This window comes from Cucurbita pepo, chromosome LG08 (genome assembly GCF_002806865.2).
Source record: "Cucurbita pepo subsp. pepo cultivar mu-cu-16 chromosome LG08, ASM280686v2, whole genome shotgun sequence".
Taxonomy (NCBI): domain Eukaryota; kingdom Viridiplantae; phylum Streptophyta; class Magnoliopsida; order Cucurbitales; family Cucurbitaceae; genus Cucurbita; species Cucurbita pepo.
Window position 1 is genome coordinate 8,157,131 of NC_036645.1, and position 13,278 is coordinate 8,170,408.

Consider the following 13,278-nt stretch of genomic DNA (forward strand, 5'->3'; position numbering starts at 1 on the left):
TCAATTTAGGACTTTTAGAAATTCTTCAAGACCTGAACCCATCTTCCAAAGTCTACCATGAGTACGTAATTACATTAATTATTTTTAAGTAATACTAGATTAGGACAATAAATTAGATATTTATTAAAAAATACGACGACAAAACTAATTAATTAAGTTGTAATAATTAAATCTAGAAACGTGTTCATTTTCTAGTCTAGTGCGATATTATGTTTAAAGCTTCTGCTTGCTTGTATGTTGTGAACTCTGATTAGTCTTAATTATATGAGGACTCCAGCATGTTTCGTATATTCATAAATCTATTGATTGAGCATGTTGGACATTTTTATATATATGTGTGTGTTATGCATAGTAGAATGTTATAGAGATTAATTACTCTTGTATGCTCGAATATCATATTATATATATGTTATGTGCCCTAGAGAGGTTCGATGAGAATATGCATGAACATGAGTAGTTACTAGTTATTGCACATTTCCTTAATCTTTGAATCCACCTTAGGTCCCATAGGTATTTTTGTGTCACAAGGCAATTAAGTAGGCATAGTTGGGGCACAACCCTAATCGTAGACTCTCAGTAGAGTTAAGATATATTTGATACGTATTGGTTAGTTGTCACCCACAAGGGATGTCAAGTGTCGTAGAGGGTACATATGCGACTAGGTTGCACCTAGTAGATAACTCATATAGGATGCAAGTGCTCAAAGTACTCATTTGCGTATAGTGCACAGGTTACTTCAAACATACGAGACTTACCAGTGGACTCGTTATAGGGCAAGTTGCCTCACATGCCAATAGCACTGGATTAAGAATAGATTTTGAAAAACGTAAACAAAAAGCTAAGTACAACTTCCCTACATTATGGCCAGAGGGATTTGGTTATCTATCCTAAAATAGGAGTGTATAGGGTTTAGGTATGCATAAGTCGTATAAGGCTAGCGTAGACAATAAGCCATGGTAATGGCGAACGCCAATGTTAGGATAGGAGCACATAGCTCAAGAAATCATTGTAAGAATTAAGTCCGACGAGAGTTTACAAATAGATTGCTTATTGAGTATTTTATAAATGACTACTTGTGGGCCTCGGGAACCTCTGCCTGATGCGTAATATCTTCAATCAACCGCTTCAAATTGAGATTAGAAGAGCCTCCATCTTCCATGGCGGCCTTTGCTCTTTCAGCTAAATCCCTCACTCTTCTTCTCATCTCCATGTTTCCCTCTCCATCCATCACCTTCTCAATTGCATCTCTAATGGCTTCCATTTTCACTTGAACCCCAATTTCCTCCTCACCTCCCCACACAACACTCTTCTCCACCCCCACGCTGACCCCAACCTTCAGCAGCTGAACGATCAATCTTTCATTGAATATCTGGTCCCCGAACAGCGGCCACGCCACCATCGGCACTCCCGCCGTGATCCCTTCGATGGTCGAGTTCCAGCCGCAGTGTGTGACAAAGGCTCCTGCTGCCGGATGTGATAATATCAGCACTTGCGGAGCCCAGCCACGGACCACCAGCCCTCTTTCTTTGGTCCTCTCTTCAAACCCGGACTCTGACAGCCACTTTTCTAGTTCGTTTTTGGTGGCTTCTGTTTGTCTTATGACCCAAATGAATGGCCTGTTCGATGCCTCTAGAGACAGCCCCAGCTCTATGATTTGCGCTGCTACTATGTTGCATAAGCTGCCGAGTGCAGCGTAGATGACTGACCCGGGCTGTTGTCTGTCGAGCCATTTGAGACATTCATGTTCGTCGATGGCGGCCTTGTTGCCTCGGACAGCCTTGTCGGCTGTGTCTCTGTTACATAGTGAAACGGGCCCAACACACCAAACTTTGTCTGATCCTACGTTGTTAATGAACGTAGATAAATAATTCAATAACTCTAGTTAATTTTTACTCAGTCAAGATCAGAATGTTGTTAATGGAAGTCCTATATAGTCTAATATGACATTACTGTTGAGAATTGTTAGGAGAGAATCGGACGTTAGCTAATGAAGGTGAAGATCATGAGTTTATAAGTAATGAATACTATCTCCATTCATACGAGGCTTTTTGGAGAAACTAAAAGCAAAGTCATAAAACCTTATGCTCAAATGGACAATATCATACCATTGTAGAGGTTCATGATTCCTAATATGGGTATTAGAGTCATGCTCATAACTTAGACATGTCAATATAATCACCAAATGTTAAACAAAGAAGTTGTGAATCTTGAAGGTGTAGTTAAAAAGTGTCTCAAGTGTCGAACAAAAGGTGTACTCTGTTCGATAGCTCAAAAAAAAGGAGTCGAGCCTCAATTAAGGAGAGGTTGTTCAAGGGCTCCATAGGCTTCAAGGGAGGCTAGCTTCGAAGGTGTAGTCGAAAGTGACTCAAGTGTCAAACAAAATGTATACTTTGTTTGAGGGCTCAAGAAAAAGGAATCGAGCCTCAATGAAGGGGCATGACTCAATAGGTCTCAAGAGAGAGTTTATGGTGTACTTTGTTCGAGAGGAAAGGATTATTGAGGATGGTGTGGAATTGGGAGATCATAAATTTATAAGTAATGAATACTATTTCGATTGATATGAGTTCTTTTGAAGAAATCAAAAGCAAAGCCACAGGAGATTATGCTCAAAATGGACAATATCGTACTATTGTGAAGGCCCGTGATTCCTAACACTATTGATTCCTAACACTATTGGCATGCAATGTGCATGCTTTAAGACGAGGGTGAAGAAGGGAGGGTGCAATTGGGTACCTGTGGCCTTCTTGAACTCCTCGAGGTATTTTGGTTCGAGAGCATCAAAAGAGTTGAGAATGATACCATAGGAAGCCTGGTCAGCTTTGCCCGTTTCATTGGCCCACTCCATGAACTCAGCATCCAAAGTGCATATAATTTGCGGCTTAGTGAACTCGACTTTATCAGGCAAATTGGGCATAGCAATTAGCTCGGAATCAGAAGCAGACATGATTTTTTCGATAACACCTGTGGCTCGTAGATTCGCCATACTCAACAGATACAACGAACACAAGCTGTAGAAAACAAGTCTAGGAACATTGAACTTCTGGGCAACCTTAATTGTCCAAGGCAACGCCATGTCCGACACCACACAGCTCGGTCTGGGAGACAGCTGCTGGAACAAGTCCTCGGTTGCCTGACAGAGAAGAGATGTTGCCGACAAGAATTTGGGGAGTAAGCTAAGTGAAGGCAAGGAGTCCAAATTCTCGCAGCCTTGTGGAACGCCGGATTGCTGCTGAGGTGGGAATTGGAGGTGAAGGATTTGGATTTGTGATTGGTTTGGGTGGGAGAGAAGGGAGTTGATTCGCGATGTGTTTTGTGGGGTGGTGATCAGGCTCACTCTGCCTCCATTTTCAGCTAGAAGCTTGGCCAAATCGGCCATGGGGATTAGATGGCCTTGAGCCATGAGTGGGATGAGAAGGAAGTGAGGCGGTTGCTTGGATTTGGCAGCCATGATAGCCTGTGAGCTCAAGGTACACAGACTTATATCTCTTTGCTGCGTATGTGTGGCTACAAATCACATGTTTTGATTATACATGAAGAACAAACAAGAGAAACAGCTAGAAAGTATTTTCTTTTTAATAAAAATCTTCTTTTTGGTATTTGTGTTCTTGTATTTTATAGTGGGAGATTTGTAGCATGTGATGGAAGACTCAACCACGTCTTTCGGTTGCTTCAATTATATATATAGATACACCATAAGGGTATCTAATCTCGTTCACATTTCAGTGGTGGGATTTGGTACCCACATCCAGATTCGATCGAGAACCTTTTCCTTCCTCTCCACTCTACTTTTCTAAGGAAATCTGACGTCCCCACTAGAGGAGGCTCGAAGGAACTTGTCTCTAATCTCACGCTTGACTAAGATTTCGAAAGCGGGTCCATCTATCCACAAATTTTCTACCATTTGATTTGCCAGTAGCGCGGGTCTCTCCGATTCCCAATTCCAAAGTCGTGAGATCTATGTATGAGATTGAAAAAAACGTAATCTCCTATTTCAATAATTACAAAGAATTAAAAGTAGGAACAAGAAATGACAATTCCTACGTAGAGAATTCAAATCAAAATTGATGAATCTCCGAAAGAAACCTCGAGAACGCCAACCTTTTGCTTGTTCTAATATTGTTACCCAATTGATCGGCCCACTGCCCAATGGGAGGTCAAATGCTACCAAAATGCTGATGCACGCACTTACCTCACGCCTCCATTGAGTTATATAATAGAAACCAGAGCCCCATAGCTCGGAAGAACGGCCTTCTCATACCACACGACTCTGCCATGGCGCCCCACAGCGATACACTTCACTTTCTTCTCTTCCCTTTCATGGCGCAGGGCCACATGATCCCCATGATGGACCTCGCCAAGCTTCTCGCTCGCAATGGCGCCATAGTCACCATCGTCACCACGCCCCTCAATTTTGCCCGCTACCACTCTGTTCTCACTCGCGCCATTGATTCCGGCCTTCAAATTCACGTCGTTCAACTCCAATTCCCATGGACCAAAAACTCCGGCATCCCAGAAGGCTGCGAGAATGTCGACTTACTTCCTTCACTTTCTTACTTATCCCATTTCTACAGAGTTTTAAGTCTCCTTTACGACCCATCGGAGAAATTGTTCGAGCAGCTCACCCCTCGTCCGAATTGCATTATCTCCGACATGTGTATTCCTTGGACCTTCCAGCTCGCTCAGAAATTCCATGTCCCCCGGCTCGTTTTCTACAGTTTGAGCTGCTTCTTCCTTCTCTGTCTCAACCGTTTATTCGGCAAATCCGATGTTTGGAAATCCCTGTCTGATTCTGAGTTCGTGGCGGTACCGGACTTCCCCGATCCGGTGGAGTTTCTCAAGTCGCACCTACCTCGTGGCACGGATGATTACGCGACCCAATTTGGTCAAGCAATGAAGGAGGCTGATCGGCAGTCGTACGGCGTCATTTTAAATGTATTTGAGGAGATGGAGCCAGAGTATTTAACAGAGTATAAAAAAGGAAGAGAATTGCCGGAGAACGTCTGGTGCGTCGGCCCTCTTTCGCTTTCCAACGACAACGAACTCGACAAAGCCGAAAGAGGCAACAAAGCCTCAATCAACGAACACGAATGCATCAAATGGCTCAATGGGCAGCAACCCTCTTCGGTGGTTCATGCGTCTTTGGGGAGCCTCTGTAATTTGGGAACAGAGCAGCTCATAGAGCTGGGATTGGGATTGGAGGCATCGAACAAACCATTCATCTGGGTCATAAGAAAAGCCAATCTCAAAGAGGAATTACTAAAATGGTTAGAGGAATATGATTTCGAGAGGAAAGTTTCAGGTAGAGGCTTGGTGATTCGTGGATGGGCGCCACAAGTTCTGATACTCTCCCACTCTGCCATTGGATGCTTTCTGACACATTGCGGTTGGAATTCAAGCATCGAAGGGATATCGGCCGGTGTCCCAATGATCACATGGCCTCTATTTGCAGATCAAATCTTCAACGAGAAGCTAATCGTACAGATTCTTAAGGTGGGCGTGAGTGTGGGAGAGGAAACGGTTGTGCATTTTGACAGGGAAGATGAAGAACTGGTTCTGGTGAAGAGAGAGAAAGTGAGAGAAGCCATAGAAACTGTAATGGATGGAGATGAGAGAGAAGCGATGAGAGAGAGATCAAAGAAGCTTGCGAATAAGGCGAAGACCGCCATGGAAGAAGGAGGTTCGTCTCACCGGAATCTCAAAATGCTCATTCAAGATTTGATTGCTCATGGTCGAAGTTCCAAGAATGGAAGCTGCTGATGATTGTGGTGTAAGTTATGGTTCTAATTATAAACTCGAGCTTATGCGAGAATTTGAGAGATACACTCTAAAACACTTTTAAAAAGCTATTGATTCTTTCGAATTATTCAACAATTCTCCCATTATTAACTTCCCCCAACGGAAGATTATTCAAACGATTGGACAGAAAATTACATTTATAGCTTTAAAACCAGTGCATCCGTATATCGGCGGTCGATCGTCGCCGGGATATACATGGGCCGACGGGCACAAATGCTTGAACATAATCGAGTACGGATCCGGGTGGCAACCAGGAACATTGCAGCAATATTTCGGCGGCCCAAACTTGTCGCACGGGCTGTAGCAGCCGACATTCGCGCCGTTTTTGTTACTGAAAGAGAGCACTGGAGGGCAAACGTGGTTCAAGTCCGCAACGCAGCCGACGGCAGGGCAGTCGCCGAAACCGCCATCGACGAGGTAGCCACCGTCGGGCTGGATCTTGGCCGCAACGTTGAAGCCGTGTTTAAGGCTGAGCTCGTAGTGGACGACAGATTGGTTAATGGCGAAGTTGAGGAGGGTGACTGGGATAGCCGGTAGAGAGTCGCAGATTATAGAGCCTGACCTACAATCGCCGGTTTCGCAGGAGAAATTAAGTGTTTTGTCGTAGGAACAATTGGTGCGGGCCCAGATGCTGCCACTCCACGTGTATGGCATAGTGTACGTCTTGGAAGTGTCCGACTTCATCTTCAGATTCGTGTATCCGGTTGCTACGCCTGAAGATAGCCAGATGGGATACGGGCATTGGTTCTGGAAGACAAATACCACATCTTCCGAAATTACCCCTGCAAATATTCCAATATTACTATTATATAATCAATTAAAATAAATATTTAAATATCATTATTGTACCTTTAAAAAAAATAATAAAAAATTATTAAGGTTACCTGCTGCAAGAAGGGAGACTTGGAGAAGGAGGATAAGAGCAGTTTTGAAAGCCATTGATTGATACTGATGAGTAGTGTAGTTAATTATGGTAGAGAAAGACTCAATTTATAGGGAAAAAAATACAGGGTTATTTATGGAATTTACTAAGTATCAAATTATTGATATATAAATCGGTTACAAATATAAATATTTATATATACATTTTAATAAATTGATTGTGATGGATAACAAGCTTAGAACTAAATATGTTAATGTATAATTCAGAAGCTATCTTTAAAATGGTAATGCTACTATTTAAGTATCATTTAATTTAGTATGGAGGTTGCGATACGAAAATTTAAGTTGACTAATTTCGTGTATGTATTTGTTGAGTTTACGAGAATCGAGATTTTTTAGAGAAATTATGGATTTTGAATGATAGAGTGTGAAAAATTAAAAGGCTCGAAGGAGCAGCGTTGAGATACTACTACTATGTAAGTCACTCAAATCACAAGGGTAGCTTTATCTTACCACCTGTGATGTCTCATATTGGTTGGGGAGGAGAACAAACCACCTGTGGAAACCTTCACTTACCAGACGCGTTTTAAAGCTTTGAGGGGAAGCCCGAAAGGAAAAGCTCGAAGAGGACAATATTTGCTAGCGGTGGATCTTGGTCGTTGCAAATGGTATCAAAGCCAGACACTGGACCATGTGTCAGCCTTCTCGTTATTCCCCGAAGGGGGTAGACACGAGGCGGTGTGTCAGTAAGAACGCTAGCCCCAAAAAGGGTGGATTTGGGGGCGGTCCCACATTGATTGGAATAAGGAAAGAGTGCCAGCGAGGACACTGGCTCCTAAGGGGGGTGGATTGTGATGTCCCATATTGGTTGGGGATGAGAACAAACCACCTGTGGAAACCTTCCCCTAGCAAACGCGTTTTAAAGCTTTGAGGGGAAGCCTGAAAGGAAAAGTTCAAACCACCTGTGGAAACCTTCCCCTAGCAAACGCGTTTTAAAACTTTGAGGGGAAGCTCAAAAGGAAAAGTTCAAAGAGGACAATATCTACTAGCGGTGGATCTGGGTCGTTACACAACGTTTCGATGTTATGAAGAGATATGCCTCGTGTTTTTCGTTGGTAGGATTGAGACATTACATGTAGCATCTCGATGCTACATTAATTAAAATTTAGTTTCGTAATTTCCGTCATTAAAGCTAAAACCAAAAATAAAAAATAAAAAATAGAATTGGTTTTAAAATTTGAATATAACTTTAATTTTTTTTATTAAAAAAACAAAATAATTATGAGAAAATAAATAATATTGCTAAAAGTTCTTATTAGGCCGTTGGATTGGAACTATTGACAGCCTTTTTGGGCTCTTTCCGCGCCCATCACTGTTGCTTTCCGCGCCCACTCAATAACAAACAAAAGCCTTAGCCAGGAATTTTAGATGAGGGAACCCTAAGAGAGCTGCCGACTCCAACTCAACTACCGTTCATATAGGATCCATACTAGATCTAACCAACTGTCCATCCTACCTCCTCTACGTTCTTGACAGCCCATCTTTGTCTCAGTAGAGTCTTTCAGTGGCATGTTTCGGTCCTCTTCCCCATTACTTAGAAAAAGTGAGCCACCGGTTCAGGTACAAGATACTATCATTACCGCCTGGACAATTAGACATCCAACCCGTAATCGCAACGACCCAATTGCAAGAGCGGAGCTCTACCAACTGAGCTATATCCCCCCGAGCCAAGTGGGGCCTGCATGAAGGAGTCAAATGCTTCTTCTATTCTTTTCCTTGGCGTAGCTGGGCCATTTATTTTCCTTTGACGAGATCCAATACATGAACGAAGAGAACAATGTTTTAAGAAACACTTATTTTTTTTTCTTATAATAATTATTATAAGTCTCAACTGATTCAACAATTAGATCATTGGAGTTATAGTATTATTAATCTAGGGTTTATCTTTTTAAGCATAGGTATTCTTTCAGGGCCGTATGGGCTAATGAGACATGGGGATCGTATTGGAATTGGGATCCAAAAGAACTCATAATATTTGAAATTTTGAAATCTTAGGTCTATTTAATTTTTGATGCTCAAATCCATTATTATTAGCTACCGATACGATGCTTGTGATACACACTTTGATGTTTACGTTCGATATGGAGTTTTTGATAGACATAACAAGAACTATAATATTTTTTAGCATGCTTTGGAAGTGCACTCCTACGCGTGCGAGCCATATCAGTTTGAACCAATTTGAATGAATTGGTTGGTCAATCAAGGTTGTATATGTTGAGCCTCCACGACTCATATAGGATAGTCTCACAAATATTGGCATATTTAGACCGTAATTTTATTCATATCAAATTTTTTTTAATGATAATATACGTTTATAATTTAAAAGGGAAGATAAGATATCTTAATTATCTATCCTCCACTCAAGAATAATTTAATTGAAGGTGGAATCAATTCCATTTCTTCCACTAAAAGATGTGGGCTGTGAATAGGACATTTATGGAAGCATTAAATCATATTATATACATAAAATATTACAATTTGACATCTAATTTAAACTTTGCTTACATTCCAATGTTCATTACAAATAATATTTGAAACAAGGAGTACGCGTAGGGTTAAGACTCTCCCATCAAAACTTAACTTAAAGAATCAAATTCCAATCAAAACTAATTTTTTTTTAAATTTGTTCAAAAAATATATATATATATATATATATTCAATTTTTCTTCTATCCTTTTCACGGTCAGTATTTAAGGATATTATTTTAGATATTTTTTAGATAAAAATGTAAAGAGCAAAGTAGCTTTACCGAGTTGACGAGGTTCAGGCAATGGAATTGCTTAAAAGCGAGCAGCAAGCTGAACCCTTTACCCTTATTATAATAAGAAGGTCAGCATATGACTTAGATCAACTTAAATTAAATGGAATCTCTATCGTCGTGCTTCTCTGAACAATTGCTCATAAGGATGTGTAATTTGGTTGGTGATTCATTATATTATTTTAAATTAACAATTAAATAATATTTAATTGAAAAACTTAAAAAGGCTTTAAATGGGTGTAATAGATATGCATTTAATGGTAAAGGGCAAAAGAAATAGAGTGGACAACATTAATTAATTAATCAATTAATTAACAAACAGAATAATAGAGTCCTATTGGTCAAATGGAGGCTCCACCATACGTTCATAATTAATAAGCGACAAAGATTAGATATTTTTCTAATATATTTTATTTTTATCAAATTTATATAAGTTTTTATTTAATTATATTAAATTAGGGTATTTTTCACAAATTAATTAAGTAATAAAAATACCTAACAATTAGTCCATGCATTAAATGGAAAATACGTCAGATGCAGCTAGATTAGGAGAATTAAGGGACTAGGGAGGGATTAAATTAGATTAGATTAGGGTAATTAAATTAGTGATTAATTGAGTAATTATTATTAAAAAGAAAAAAATGGGTCGTTTTTTAAGTTGGGACGGCAACGTCGGCTGTGACCATAAAATAATGAACCGACATCTCTCTATGATGGAGAGGTTTTGGTCATTTCCGACTTGTCGTACCGACCACCTTTATTCCCAATCTAATCTCCCAAAAGTCCATCACTTGGATGCTTATGCCTTTCCAACCTACTAGCACTAGACTTTATCAATTCAACTCTCATTAATAAAATAATAAAAAAAAAATACTTTAATAATTCTCGAACAAATTAGATAAGCCATCAATTATTATTTATATAAATATTTTTATTTACATTAATTTAATAAAATTTTAAAATTTTTAATTTTGTGTTTTTTACAAGTCACTTTTTTGTGAGCCAGATGGATTATTTTTAAAATATTTTTTCGATACAAAAACTAATTAAAAATTAATTTATTACAAAGCTCGAACTTAGTGGTCATAGTTTATAATATCGATTAATAAACCATGTCCTAAAATTTGAAAGTTTCAACCTTTTTTTTAATTATTATTATTATTTTTTTTTTGGTGAAAGGTAAAAGAAGTTGTATAGAAATTATGCATTTTAAAATATTATATATAAAAAAAAACATTTGACATTAAATAATTAAGTATATTATTGCATTAATAAATAGAAAATGATATTTTAAGTTATCCTTTATGATAAACAACATATAATTAAATATTATAATATGATCAACCCCTACTAATCAAAGACTAATCATAGTCACTATTTAATAAATATATATTACGGTGGTCCATTGCAATTCTACATTTTTTTTTTAAATAGTTAGATCTTCATGCGATGATAACTTTTTAATTTCTTTTCTTTTTGGCTTGATTGGGTAAGTTCAATCATTGTTAAGTTTTTACAAAAGTGAAAAAGTTTTAACAATTAAATATTCAAATATTCAAAATTATTAATCGTAAAATAAAAGAAAATACTTATTTAACTTGTCCACTTTCAGCATGAAACTCTCGAGGCTTTACTTTATTAGATGAACACGACTCTTTACAATGATATGATATTGTCCACTCTGAGTATAAGCTTTTATGACTTTACTTTGGGCTTCCCAAAAAGCCTCGTACCAATGGAAATTTGTAATTCCTAACAATGAGTACATGAATGTGGCGAAATCACATTAGAATGAGAGCGATGGTAAGAATAATGATGACTAAAAAAAGTTTAAAAGAATTGAAAGTTACTATTTACCAATAATGTACACTGTTTTTTTTTCCGTAGCTCAATCATAGAAACTTCATAGGGCTGGTCACTCTTAGAAACAAATAGTAAGTAATAGAGCAATGTGGGGACCATGTGAGTGAGGATAAACATGTTGAGAAGGATTTGTATTAGCTTGTGGGGATAGTTTTCTCTCGGAAATATATAATTTGACCATGTTACTAAAATGTTAAATCTAAACATAAGGAATTGAGAAATGCAATTTAATTATTTAATTTAAAATTAGAAATTAGAAAGTTTATAAAATATAATTGATAAATATATAGCCGTACAGCGGTGCGATATAAATATACACGAGGGTTTTGTATTCTTATCAACTCGTTGTTAATTAATAATTTGATTATTATTTTATTCCCTAATTAATATTACTAAATAAGAGAAGAGGACAAGATTGGAAAATGCAAAAAAGAAAGAATAATAATAATAATAATAAAATACCATAGATGAGTAGATAACTATAAGATATACATTACATTTTTGCGATAATTCAGTAGATAAGTATAAAGTATATGTAAAAGAAAATGTAAAATTACCAATTTAGTTATGCTTCTGATTTATTTTTAATTTTAATCTCTGTTTTTTTAAAAAAATATTTAACTAATTTCTATATTTTTAATTTGTGGCTAATGACATATTTAATATTTTTATAAATATTAATGCTTTAAATTTGATTTTATTAAAATTTTAAAGGACTGAATATGTTAGAATTTTGTAATAAAAAATTATAGATTGAAAATATAGATAAATTAAAAGATATATATATATAATTTTTTTTTTTTTTTTTTTTTTTTTTTTTTTTTTTTTTTTTTTTTTTTTTTTTTTTTGGTTCTTTGCTTTCTTACCACCTATGAATCTTACTGTTCTTAAATCTTTCCTGAAAACTTGCGAATATATAAAGTTGATTTTTCTTTGTTTTTGTTTCTGTTCATATTTTGAGGTTATTCACAGGGAATATTAATGGATTTTATCATGTTCCCTAAACCTATCTTATTTTCTTGGAAGACTTTGTTCTATACTCATGCTAAAAAGTCTCTTATTTCTTCTATTCATAGATCAAAGAACGAAAGTTGGAGCCAATAGTTTCTTCCTGCGGTAAGCACTCNTAACTATAAGATATACATTACATTTTTGCGATAATTCAGTAGATAAGTATAAAGTATATGTAAAAGAAAATGTAAAATTACCAATTTAGTTATGCTTCTGATTTATTTTTAATTTTAATCTCTGTTTTTTTAAAAAAATATTTAACTAATTTCTATATTTTTAATTTGTGGCTAATGACATATTTAATATTTTTATAAATATTAATGCTTTAAATTTGATTTTATTAAAATTTTAAAGGACTGAATATGTTAGAATTTTGTAATAAAAAATTATAGATTGAAAATATAGATAAATTAAAAGATATATATATATATACATATATATATATATGTTTGTTTTAATAATAAAGAAAAAGACGTCTGGGGAGGGTTGGGGAAGAGAGGCGAATGAAAGTGGGAGGAATTTGGATTTGAAAAAGTTCGTGTTCTTATGGAAGCAACGACTGGCTAAAGATTAAGATAGAGTGCTGGCTTTGTTCTGAAGTAATCAGCTACCGGGATTTTGATCCATAATCCTTACCATTCAACTGAAAGCGATCGATCCGAAAGCGAGTCCCAGAAAAGTTCTGAAGCTGTTTTTTCCACTTCCAATCCCACCTACTTCGTTTCTGCTCCACCAATTTTCTCTTCAGATCCTCCTCTCTCTCTCTCCTCCCATTTGTCTGCAACTTCTATCTTTGATTCTCTTCTCCGGAGGTACAATCTCTCTTTCTCTCTGTTTTGATTTTGCGTACATGCTTATTTTGATGTTGATGAATGAAACCTCAGTTGTTTAGTTTTTTTTTTTTTTTT

General features: G+C 36.9%; 4 protein-coding genes across 4 annotated transcripts in view; 2 read left to right on the forward strand and 2 right to left on the reverse strand.

Annotated features, from left to right (window-relative positions):
• Nucleotides 1-947: 947 nt before the first annotated feature.
• LOC111799856 (UDP-glycosyltransferase 73C4-like) lies at nucleotides 948-3,581 on the reverse strand. Its single transcript, XM_023683340.1, has 2 exons — nucleotides 2,734-3,581; nucleotides 948-1,839 (listed from the first exon to the last, which is right to left on the reverse strand). Exons 1-2 carry the CDS (start codon nucleotides 3,446-3,448, stop codon nucleotides 1,070-1,072), a joined length of 1,485 nt encoding a protein of 494 aa, XP_023539108.1. The 5' UTR covers nucleotides 3,449-3,581; the 3' UTR covers nucleotides 948-1,069.
• A 406-nt stretch (nucleotides 3,582-3,987) lies between these two features.
• LOC111800956 (UDP-glycosyltransferase 73C6-like) lies at nucleotides 3,988-5,871 on the forward strand. Its single transcript, XM_023684892.1, has one exon. It carries the CDS (start codon nucleotides 4,273-4,275, stop codon nucleotides 5,755-5,757), a length of 1,485 nt encoding a protein of 494 aa, XP_023540660.1. The 5' UTR covers nucleotides 3,988-4,272; the 3' UTR covers nucleotides 5,758-5,871.
• An 8-nt stretch (nucleotides 5,872-5,879) lies between these two features.
• Nucleotides 5,880-6,786, reverse strand: LOC111800957 (thaumatin-like protein 1b). Its single transcript, XM_023684893.1, has 2 exons — nucleotides 6,681-6,786; nucleotides 5,880-6,578 (listed from the first exon to the last, which is right to left on the reverse strand). Exons 1-2 carry the CDS (start codon nucleotides 6,733-6,735, stop codon nucleotides 5,908-5,910), a joined length of 726 nt encoding a protein of 241 aa, XP_023540661.1. The 5' UTR covers nucleotides 6,736-6,786; the 3' UTR covers nucleotides 5,880-5,907.
• Nucleotides 6,787-12,843: 6,057 nt separating this feature from the next.
• Nucleotides 12,844-13,278, forward strand: part of LOC111800283 (phosphatidylinositol 4-phosphate 5-kinase 9-like) — a 7,219-nt gene continuing 6,784 nt past the window's right edge. Inside the window, exon 1 of the mRNA XM_023683903.1 lies at nucleotides 12,844-13,182. The gene's annotated coding sequence lies outside the window, so the exon portion shown is untranslated. The remainder of the gene's footprint in view (nucleotides 13,183-13,278) is intronic.